The following is a 12,500-nucleotide window of genomic DNA, read 5'->3' as shown; positions in this document are numbered from 1 at the left end:
AGTCAAATGTGGTCCCTGGGCTGGATGCTGAGTGATGACATAATATGATATCATAGCCCAACACAATTTCATTTATCCTCACTTAGAAACGAATTGCACTTTATTTTTCTTTATTTCTTTGTTTACTTATTTATACCTGTCTACTGTCTTCACTACCTATCACCACTGTTATTCTTATTATTTATTTATTTGTATTTATTTATACCCTCTATCCTGGGATGCACCACTTGGGATTTGGTGGGGTGAGGGGGGAGGGGATGGGTTAAAACAAACAAACAAACAAGAAAAACTTGAAAAGTATTTTTTGTATATCTGTAATCTCTACCTCACTCTCAATAAAAAGAAAAAAAGTGGTCCCTGACTCAGTGTTTGTGTCTGATAATGACAAATGCTACCAAACACAGCCTCATCTGCAGCCCTAAAATGTCTCTGAAGAAAAGAGAGAAGTGAGTGATACACTGGATAGGTTTTAGCAATACTGTAATGGATCCTCCTTGCCCTCAAAGACTACATGGAACCTATCCAGTCCTCTCAGATCTGCTCTCTCACCAGGCAGGTACAGAAGTGGCAGGGTTGGTCGGGGTGTATGAAGGTCTGTCCGTTGCTATAGATACGCTGGTTGAAGGTACAGCTCTCACACCCAGCACAGCAGGAACCTAGAGAGAGAGAGAGGAGGGGGGGGGAGACAGACACACAGCAAGAGAGACAGAGTGAAAGAGGGACAGGGTTATTCCTCATAGTACACAATACAGTTCACACAGAACACACACACACACACACACACACGCACACACGCACAGACACACACACATACACACAGGCACACACACACACACACACACACACACAAACACACACACACGCACACACACACACACACACTCTTACCGCTGGTCTTGGTGGGGTGTTGGCAGGTGATAGGGGGGCATTGTGTATGTCGACACACGGTCTCTCCGTTCACACAGGAGCACCTAGAGCAGGGTAGGTCAGGCTGCCACTGAGACCCCTCCTCATACTCCAACCCCTCCAACACACACACTGGGGGGGGACGGGGGGGGGGGACGGACAGGAGGATAGGAACAGTCACTCCATGGACAGCAGTTTACTAGTATAAATCCATATAGTTTACTAGTATACATCCATATAGTTTACTAGTATACAGTGTATACACAGAGTATATATATACAGAGGTATGTGTATGTGAGAGTATACTCTGTGTGTATACTCTGTGTGTGTGTGTGTGTGTGTGTGTGTGTGTGTGTGTGTGAGTGTGGTACCCTTGCAGATAGGGCAGCAGAGCTGAGGGTCTATGATGGGGTTGGAGCACTGGACCGGACCACACCTCTCCTCATGGCACCTCACGCTCCCCCTCTGAAACACACACATATGACATGTCAACTTGTAAATTGTGGGTGCGTGTGCGTGAGTGTGTGTATTCATACATTTCATAGCAGGTGTGTGTGTGTGCGTGTGTGTGTGAGTGTGTGTGTGTGTGTGTGTGTGTGTGTGTTCGGACCCACCTTACAGCTGCACTGGAGGCAGGGTCCACTCCCCGCAGGGTTAAAGGCCTTCCCATCAGCATACACTCTCCTCTCGTACTCACACACTGCAAACACACACACACACGCACAGAGATGTTCACTGAGAAACACACATATGCACGTACAGTCATGTACACACAGGCGCTGAGGGTCTAATGGTAAATGGACTGCACTTATATAGTGCCTTATTCCAAAGCGCTTTACAATGGCCTCTCATTCACCCATTCACACACACATTCACAGTTCACACACCAATGGCAGCAAGCTACCATGGGGTTCAGTGTCTTGCCCAAGGACACTTCGACATGTGGCCAGCCGGGGCTCGAGCCGCCGATCTGCCAACCTTGTGATCGTTAGACGCCGGCTCTACCTCCTGCGCCACAGCCTACAGTCTACTCACTGTCACAAGTGGGGCAGCACGTTCCCCTGGGCCTGGCTGGGTGGCTACAGCGCAGATTCGGGCACGACTCATCCATGCGTTCACATGACACCTCACCAGCCTGGCAGAAACAAACACAAACAAATAAAGCACAAACACACACACATGCACACGCACACACACACACACACACACACACACACACACACACACACTGACACACACGCGTGCACTTAGCACGCACATGCACACACGCACGCACATGCACGCACATGCACACACACACACACACACACACACACACACACACACACACACATACACACACACACACACACACACACACGTACACACACACACACACACACACACAGGGTCCATACTCACAGAGCAGTGGCAGCTGAGGCAGGGATCTGATCTGGAGAGGAACTGTTGTCCGTCCACAAACACCTGGGTGTCATACTCACACTGCTCACACCTACGGGTCAGGAACACACACAAACACACACACACACACACACACACACACACACAGACACACACATGGCGAATGTGTTTAGAAAACATGACATTCTAGTCCTTTCTGGCAGTATACTGACCCTCTCTTCAACAGTGGAGGCTGGCGGAGGTGGTCATTGGAGGACGGGCTGATTGTCATGGAAATAATAATAATAATAATAATAATAATAATAATAATAACTTTTATTTGTATAGCACTTTTCCTGCAAACGTTTCAGGTCAAAGTGCTTAATTATGAATGAATGGATGAAACGGAATGAGGAATGAGGAATGGCATCAAACACATATTGAACCCATGAGTTTGACACCATTCTTGATTGCATGCCATGCATTATAATGAGCCCGTCCTCTGACTGGTACCTCCCCTGCTTCGGACACTTCCACACACAGCCAGCACGCTCACATGCAGCAGTGTCGTCCTGTACCACTAGGTGTCACTGTCACCATTTCTGTCAGCATCTACTGAGAACCACTGGGTTCAGGAAAAGTCGGGTGAAGCAGGGTCATAGACTAGTGGTGATAGACAATGGACCTATCACTAAGCCACGCCCCCTTTGACAACTCAGACAAACAAACAGCGCTTCACTGACAGTGACTGACTGACCGACCGTGACTGAATGACATTCAATGACTTACAATGGCGGGAGTTGGCAAATTTCTGATTTCTGATTTTACAAGTAAGTAATAGACATGACATATTTAGTCTAAAAGCTTTTCACCATCAGATATTAGCGAGTTGTTTGTCCGAGTATTCTGCCTGTCGTGATTTTTGCTGTGATATGATTGGACAATTTCTATTTTGGGGCGTGGCTTAGCGATAGGTCCATTGACTTGACTGGATACTAGTCAGTTACCTTGGGCAACAGTCCCCCGGGCGACGGACAGGGTTTGGGCAAGAAAGGGCGGGGCAGTGGTGGGGCGAGCAAACTATGTCTCCATTCTAAGGGGAGAGAGAGGGACAGAAACACACAGAACATACATAAACACACACACACGTGTTGTATATCGATGCATCGACAGAAAGACACAAACACACAAACGCACAAACACAGCTCTGACAGAGTCATGTCTTACCACACACACACACTCTTGGCAGCGGTCTCCACTGGGGACCGGAGTTCCGTTGAGGAAGTCGTGACCATTCAGCCCACACCCTGAAACACAACACACACACTGAAACACAACACACACCCTGAAACACAACACACAGCCTGAAACATACCATAACACACGCTGTCTCTGTGTTACACACACACACACACACACACACACACACACACACACACACACACACACACACACACAGGGGACGGGGGGGAAACATGAATTCTGCCCCTATCTTCAGATGACCTTTCCCCCCCGATGGGAGAAATGACTTTTGAATGGGATCTTTACAACGTATTGAAGCTGAAGCTGAGGTGTCATATGACGGACACACACACATACTCACCGTGGCAGACAGGGCAGCAGGCATTGGGTGGGGGGGAGGAAGGGTTCTTACAGTGAGGGGAGGGACACCTCTCATTCTTACAGCGAACACGACCCTCCTGTCCAGAGAGAGACAGAGAGAGAGAGAGAGAGAGAGACAGAGAGGGAGAGAGAGACAGAGAGAGAGAGAGAGAGAGAGAGAGAGAGAGAGAGAGAGAGAGAGAGAGAGAGAGAGAGAGAGAGAGAGAAGACACGGTGTGGATGACGTGAAGCAGGCCTGCAGCAATGCCGAGGGTCCACTACCAACATCCATACTAGCACATACCTCACACACACTGTTTACACTGAGGATTACAAACAGAACACATCTACATGTTCAGACACCTCACATGGGGAGATGGTCAGACGGTCATGAGAGAGACAGAGAGAGGGGGAAGGGGAGGGGGGGGGCGGGGAAACAGAAAGAGAGACTCACCAGACATGTGCAGATACTGCAGGGGCTCTCCGTTGGTCTCCAGGTACCTCTGTGGTCGTAACGGACACCGGTATGGACGCAGCCTATGTTATGAACATGGCTGTGTCAACCACAATACATCTATTGTGAGTGTGTGTGTGTGTGTGTGTGTGTGTGTGTGTGTGCGCGTGTGTGTACCAACCCTTGCAGCGGGGGCAACATTCTCCAGGGACGGTCTCCTGCTCTGAACAGCCCAGGGAAGGACAGGGAGGGGGGGAGCACACCATACTGCCATCCTGTTACCCCCCAGAGAAAGAGAGAGAGAGAGAGATAGAGAGAGAGAGAGAGAGATAGAGAGAGAGAGAGAGAGAGAGAGAGAGAGAGAGAGAGAGAGAGAGAGAGAGAGAGAGAGAGAGAGAGAGAGAGACAGACAGGACAGACAGAAAAAAAAAGAAGATGCTTTTATTTCAGCTGTGGACAACATGCTTATGTGAATGCGACTGTGTGTGTGTGTGTGTGTGTGTGTGTGTGTGTGTGTGTGTGTGTGTGTGGTGGATGTACTCACCTTGCAGTTGCAGATCTGACAACCATCGATGGTGTTGAGGGAGGTGTTGTGGGGATGACCATCCAACCCACCACACCCTAGAGAGAGAGAGAGAGAGGAAGATAGAGAGAGAGTATGAGAGAGTTAAATATGTGTGTGTTTGTGTGTGTATGTGTGTGTTTGTGTGTGTGTGTGTGTGTGTGTGTGTGTGTGTGGCAGCGCTAACTGTCCAGCAAACATTGAAATAGAAGAAGAGGAGAGAACTGTGATTGTGTTACTTCCGCTCCCCCCTCCTCCTTCCCTCTCGTGTCACATTCCCCCTTTCTCTCATTCCCCCTTTCTCTCATTCTCCCTTTCTTTCTTCCCGTTCTCTCTCTCCTGCTCTTCAGGTCAGTGGGAGAGAACATCTGGTTTTCATCTCCCACCAGTAATGATAGAACAACATGCTCATCACGCACACACACACACACACACACACACACACATACACACACACACACACACACACACACATACACACACTTTTTTTCTATGTGTGACCATAAATAGAAGTGCCTGCAGCCTTTCACTAGAGTGAGAGACTACACCGGTGAGTCCATAAAAAAAAAAAAGAGAGAGAGAGAGGGGAGGTGGGGGATTGTCAGAACAGGTCATCCTCTGGGGAACCCCATAACTCCCACATCACACTTAATATAATCTGAGCAATGATCATAACAAGACTTTTAAAGGGATATATAATCTTTTAAAGGGATAGACCCTCCGAAAGAACATGCTGAACACTAACAATACATTTGAATTAACGATGCCTTTAATGAAGATCCAGACAGCAGTCTGTGTGTGTGTGTGTGTGTGTGTGTGTGTGTGTGTGTGTGTGTGTGTGTGTGAAGGACTAATAATTGTGTGAGAGGTTAGTGAGGCTGCCCACTTTGCCAGCAGTCAAACCCAGGCATTTCCGCCAGTCAACCAAGCATACAAGAGATCAAAGTGTTTGTCTCTGTGTGAGTGTGTGTGTGAGTGTGTATCTTCTGGGTGCCATCAGAGTCGTGTAACAAAACAACACATGCAGAAACAATTAGGAGGGGGGGAGGGATGGGCGTGGAGACAGAGAGGAGACAAAGAGAGTGGGAGAGAAACAGACAGAGAAACAGACAGAGAGAGAGAGAGAGAGAGAGAGAGAGAGAGAGAGAGAGAGAGAGAAGAAGAAGGGGGGATGAACAAGACACAGAGTGAGTGAAGGCACCATGACATGTTTACATTCCGACAGGATTGTTTCCATAGTGAACATGACAGAACAGAGCCCCGTTCCGCATATACCGGGCAGGGGAGGCGATAATGGGGTGCTGTGGAAGTGTGTGTGTGTGTGTGTGTGTGCATGTGTGTGTACACACACGGTGCATGTGTGTGTATCCAGTCATATCAGATGACACCCATTTCTCTGGAGACACTCACTTCTCTGGAGCGTGTTTAATTATACAGTAACACAGCACTCTAAGGGAGCCATTCATAAGATGAATGGACATTTAGTCCTTTATGCTATTACAGTGTGAGAGCTAACATTTCATTGGCTGGCTTATTCATCCCACACAGAAAAGTTTCCCGATGGAAACTGATACAGCGGGATCCAGGCAAATGGACAGTAGGAATATCTCAGTTCATCTCTCATTTTTTTCTCTCTTTTTTTTGTCCTCTTCCCCTTTTCCCAGGAGGTGCTTCTGTGACCCTGCGGTCCTCTCGGGGTGATATCCACCGTTGTTCCAGATCTTGTGGTTCACCAGCCAATCGTGGTGGTCGTTACTGGATGGCTATAAGGCTGTGAGGCTGTAAGGCGTTGGTGTTTGATGATGAAGAAGAAGAAGCATCTATCTGATGTTAACCATCTCTACTTGTGACCGATGGTTACCAGTCCTGGCATATCACATGAACTCCGGTGGTTGGATCCAGCCACTCGGTGAAACAGGAGCCGCAGTTCCGTACACGGCACTCTGCCTCGGGGTAGCCGTGGCAACGGGCTTTGCGGCAGAGGTCGGGGCAGGTCACGGGGGCGGAGCCGAGGGGACAGCCGGAAAACCAGTGCAGCTCAAAGCAAAACCTAGAGACGGTGTTTCAAAATAAAGTATACCATGAAACGACAAACAAGCGCATACAAACAGATTGATTACAATAAATTAACTTGACTGCTCATGGGCTGGATTCTTTCTCTATCGGACCAATGTTTACCTGCGGTCTGGGGTGATGGGCAACCAGACCCCCCTGCCGTTCAGTGACGTCACCAGGGGAGGGGGGTCTCTATTAGACTGCCTCTGTCCCGCCCACTCCCGCTGCAGCTGACCAATCAGAGCATGGCTCTCCTCGGGGTCGAGAGCCATCCAATCCTGCATGAGCCAGTGCTGGGGAAGGATGGTGACTGGAGGACAGGTGCGTGTGATCCAGTTAAGAGCGAGGGGATTGGTGGAGCTCAGCTGTTGCTGGGTGTGGAAGTAGAATCGTAGGTAGTGCGGTCCGTTGAAGAACCAGTTGCAGCAGTCCTTATCGTAACCGTCCGGCCGGAACCCGAAAGCATCGAGGCTGGCCCGGTCCAAACCGAACGGGTCAAACCCATAGATGCTGTAACCTCCGTCTCTAAAGAGCTCTGACATGGCCTCCTCTTTTATCTCCTCTCTCCCTACGTCTCTTTCCTCCCCTCGCTCCTTCTCCCTCTCCGTCTCTCTCATTTCCTCTTTCTCCTCCTCTGTCTTCTCTCTCTCCTCCTCCTCCTCCTCCTCCTCCTCTCGGATAAACAGGCCGTCCCACCGCATCCCGAACCAGGTCAGGTTGGAGCGGTCGATCCCGTAGCGGTTGTAGCCAGAGACGTCGTATCCGTTCCGGTCGATGTAGTCACGGTCGAAACCGTTCCTGCCGTAACCGTGCCGGTCCCTGCCACTGCGGTCGAAACCGCCGTGGTCAAAGCCGTGCCTGTCATAACCGCGTCGGTCGTAGCTGTTGTGGTCGTCTGTCTTGTTGTTTTTCCGCTGGGGCGTGGGTGTGTGTGACGATGACGTCATGTTACAAGGCGCACCGAGGGTAATGGGGACGTACAGCACGCACAGCTGCTGCTGCGACGACATCACGTCACCGGGGGCGACGTCGAACGGCTTCATCTTCACGTGGTGTTTCCGGGCCGGATACCAGGCTTGGTTGTCTCCGGGAGTGTGTGGTGTCTCTCCTTGTCCTTCTCCGTGCTTCTCCTGCCACTGCGTCCAGAGCTTGTCCATGAAGGCAGCGTGCGAGAGGTAGAGGGGGTCGTAGGCCGCCAGCGGGGAGGCCATATGCCCCCCCACCCACAGCCGGAAGACCCCAGAGAAGGCCTGCAGCGTCTGGGAGAACAGCAGGAAATCCCCCTGGTTCACCGCCCTCTGGAGGCCCACCATGTCTGGCAGGGAGACCTGTGGAGACCAGACGGAGGCAGTTAAAACCTTTAACATTCATTTGACATGACATTTGAAAGTCTTCAAAAAAAAAGGTTAAGAATGTAAAGAAAAAAAAAAGAATGAGTGAAGGAGACCGAGGTGTTGAAGCTGCGTCTGAGACAGGGGGACCATCGGGCGCGTGAGGCCCAGCCCTGGAAGGGGTGGTGGGGGACACAGCCTGACCCCGGGTCCCCGTCCCCTCCGAACAGACCGGCCTCCCAGGCTGCAGAGGAGGCCAGGGAACCAGAGTCCACCGTCCATTCGAAATAGGGAACGGCCAGTTGGCACGACGACATGGACTGGAGCTCACGCTCCACCAGGCGCAGGAAGTAGCGGTGCCAGGGGAGGAAGTAGGCGTGGCTACCGGCCTGGGGGGAGAACTCTGCTCTCAGCCGGGCGAAGCCCTCCCACACGCCTAAACACACAAACACAGGTTAACGTAACCGTAAACAACCGCATGCACTTCAAAAAAAGGTCTTTGGATTTATATAAACTAATTGTGTACACCGGTTCCACGGTATTGAAATGTGTGGATGAAACACATTTCAATCATGTGGAACAGATGTCAAAATGTTCTTTCCATCAATCCAAAGAGGCCTTTTTTTCCAGTGTGTATATGTGACATAGACGAGGTGAACTGAATCTGACAAAGAACATTGGAGGTGTGTTCGTCTAAACATTTCAGAGAGAATGAATGAATGAATCTTTATTAGGAACATGATTTAAAAAAAAAAAAAATCATAAAAACTAATAACAAATAGTACAGGTTTCACTGTTCGAAAGGGAGTAGGATGAAGCCTAAGCCTATCATGTCCTACCCCTATCCGTCACTTCCAAGTGAGAAGAATAATACTTAAATTATATAATCCATTAATTAATACATACATTACAGTATCCACAGTACTGATCATTTTCCATTCTTAATATTGAAACAACACAAAATAAATAAAGAAACATACATTTTCCATTCTTAATACTGAAACAACACAAAATAAGAGGGTTAAGGGATAGGGTGATGGTCGTACCTGGCCTGCTGTAGAGTCTCCTGATGGCACGTTGGTAATGCCTGCTCTCTCTCTCCGTGAGATCTCGTATTTCTTTACGCTGGGTCAGGTGCGTACACACACACTCCACCTTGCCGGCGTGCGTACACACACACTCCTCGCACCCCTGTCTGAACCTCTCTCCGTGCCTCCGGGGAGGGTCGTGATGAGAGAGGCACCCGCAGCCCTCGCTGCACCCCACCTCGGAGCACCTCTTCCCTGGGGAGAAACTCACCCCCTCCCCCTCTCTCTGGAGGTCCCGCACCCGGGCCTGACACTCCCTCACAGACAGGCGCTCGCAGGTGTAGGCGAAGGCGGCGTCCGTTTCGCAACAGTCCGACCCTTCGTGCTCTCTCTCTCTCTCCCTCTCTCTCTCTCTCTTGATCTCGACCTCTCTTTCGCGGTCCAACCCGGTCAGGTTAAAGCTCAGGTTGCCGTGGAGCCCGTCCAACTCGTAACCGGGGTGATCCGAATCGTATTCCTCAAACGTCTTGTCCAGGTCAGAGGTGTTATAACCCTGGAGGTTGTAGCCAATGGGAAGGCCCGGTTTGGGCTGCCGGAAGCAGCAGGCTCCCATCATGCACTGCTCCTGGCAGGTGGCGAGAGACAGGAAGTTGTTGGTGCTGTTTCCTGTGCAGTAGGGGAAGTCCTCGCATAGGCCGGAGGTGGGGTTAAAAGACCAGCGACGCTGAGGGGCCTTCTGGTCCTGGCAGCTGCCTCCTGGCCTGGGCTCCCAGCACGCCTAGACACACACAGGGCCGCTTACCCTCCCTTGACCACGACAGCATCCTCCCTCACCCTCCTTTACCCTCTCAACCTCCCTCACCCACACTCACCCCCAATCACACCACCTCACCCTCCCTCACCCCCGCTCAACCTCCATCCCTCCACTCACCCTCCCACACCCCCACTCACCCCCAATCACACCACCTCACCCTCCCTCACCCCCACTCACTCAACCTCCATCCCTCCACTCACCCTCCCTCATCCCCAATCACACCACCTACCCCTCCCTCACCCCCACTCACCCTACGTCACCCCCCTCAACCTCCCTTCCACCCACCACAGCAAGTCTATCTAGTTCTACACAGTGTTGCCAGATTGGGCGTATTCCCGCCCAATTGGAATACTTATGATCACACTGGGCGGCTATTAGACTGTGGTTAGGCTGGAAAACAATCCCCTCTGGCAACACTGGTTCTACAGTACTACCTAGTCACCTAAACACAACAGCACAGCACCACTGCTGTGGGGCGCACTACTACAGTTAGCCAAGCAGTGAGCACTACCACACAGACAGCTATGGGGCTCTATTTTTCAGCTGGATGAAAGTCCAAATCCAGGCTTATTGGCAATTTGCCATCAGGTGCACTGAGAGCTCTGGCCTTAAAAATACAGTTGCACTCATAAAAACCCATCTTTTTAATATTGCCTTTAAATGATTTAAAAAAATTAAATTAGGATTATAATGATTTGAGCACTTTGAGCTACAACGTTTGCAGGAAAAGCACTATACAAATAAAACGTTATTATTATTATTACGCCCCTTAGCGCCTCCACCAGTGCTAAGACTGTTTTTTGTGCCGAGGGTGAACTAAAGTCGCCCAAATTGTCAAGAGTGACAATCTAGTCTAGAGTGACAAAGTTGACTTTATTCACCACAAACGCATACATGATGATACTTCCTTTTGTAGACAATCAAAGTAGTGCTGCTAAGTAGTAAATACCACAAAAAACACTTAGCATTCTAGGTGGTGAGCGTTCTGGAATTATTTGGCAGTTGGAGAGACACAGCACACACACTAGCACTACGTGAGCTTAGAATGATAAGGTTCTATCTCCGTTTAGGGTAGTTCAGAGATATTGAGCGTCAAAGTTTTTACATTCCATTACGTTTTGTGAGATAGAACCTTTGTATTTTATGAATTACTAAAAAAAATGTCAAAATAACACCACACAGGCATTAATAAACACCTAATAGATCGGATTATGTAAAAAACTCAATTTTGACAAAAATGGAGATAGAACCTTATAATTCTAATGTCACGACTCGGTGCACTAAACACTACTAGGACTACATCTAACAGAAGCTCTACAACACACAGCGTTACGGTCGGTAGAACACACAACACAGCTCGTCCAGCGCGGCTGACACACACCTCTAGAAAAATGGTCCCAAACCTTTTTGAGTTGTGACCCACCTCAAGCCTTTCAAGTGTGTTTGTCACCTGTCAGATAAATCACAAACACTACCACTCAAAACAGCACATTGCAGAGTCAGGTTACACAGATCCAGACACGCACACACACACACACACACACACACACACACACACACACACGCGCGCACGCACACACGCACACACACACACACACACACACACACACATGCACACGCACGCATGCACACGCACACACGCACACACACACGCGCACACGCGCACACACACACACACACACACACACACACTCACACACGCACACACACACACACACTCACACTCACACACTACTAGGTTTGTCATGCAGAGGTACAGGCCTAAACGTGGGTTAGAGTCTAGCTAGTTTAGTATAGTCTAGTCATGTGCTCTAACCAGGGTTCCCACACCTTCTGAAACATCAAATTCAAGCACCTTTCAAGGACTTTCAAGACTCAATTCGCTCAAATTCAAGTACCCAACACGGCATAGTTTGAGACAGATCTAGATGAGAATTTATATAATAGGAACAATCCGCTCACAGACAACAATTAAAAAGAGAGGCTTGAATGTGTGAACACTAGATAGTATCTTGCCTTCTCTACCACAGCACAGCAAAACAATATATTGTGAAATATGTGTCAAGTTAAGCAATACAGAAACTTATTTACTAGTTGACGAGCTAAGGAAAACATTTTTTAATATAGATATTTTGTTTTAGAGAGAGAGAGGGGAATTCAAGCACTTTCAATGTTTCAAAAACTTTTAAGACCTTGATTTTTATTTTCTCTAATTCACAAACTTTCAAGGATTTCAAGGACCCGTGGGAACCCTGTCTTACCTAGTCTAGTCTAGTCTACTATTCTAGTCTAAATGTCTAAATCTATTCTCATCTAGTTAGATCTGGTCTTCTCTAGCCTAGGCGGTACCTGAGTCAGCTGTTTGTCA

General features: G+C 49.1%; 1 protein-coding gene across 1 annotated transcript in view; it reads right to left on the bottom strand.

Moving 5' to 3' along the window:
* Positions 1-12,500, bottom strand: part of kcp (kielin cysteine rich BMP regulator) — a gene marked incomplete at both ends in the record, with an annotated part of 29,197 nt that overhangs the window by 11,386 nt on the left and 5,311 nt on the right. Inside the window, 12 exon segments of the mRNA XM_080539569.1 lie at positions 550-656; positions 889-1,038; positions 1,278-1,371; positions 1,521-1,606; positions 1,942-2,041; positions 2,308-2,398; positions 3,294-3,379; positions 3,514-3,593; positions 3,890-3,986; positions 4,343-4,425; positions 4,524-4,617; positions 4,887-4,963. Coding sequence (XP_080395695.1) covers positions 550-656; positions 889-1,038; positions 1,278-1,371; positions 1,521-1,606; positions 1,942-2,041; positions 2,308-2,398; positions 3,294-3,379; positions 3,514-3,593; positions 3,890-3,986; positions 4,343-4,425; positions 4,524-4,617; positions 4,887-4,963 — 1,145 coding nt within the window.

Source organism: Nansenia antarctica, assembly GCF_963989245.1.
Source record: "Nansenia antarctica genome assembly, chromosome: 9".
NCBI lineage: Eukaryota > Metazoa > Chordata > Actinopteri > Argentiniformes > Microstomatidae > Nansenia > Nansenia antarctica.
The sequence above is the reverse complement of the archived record's forward strand: the minus strand, read 5'-3'. Positions and strand labels throughout refer to the sequence as shown.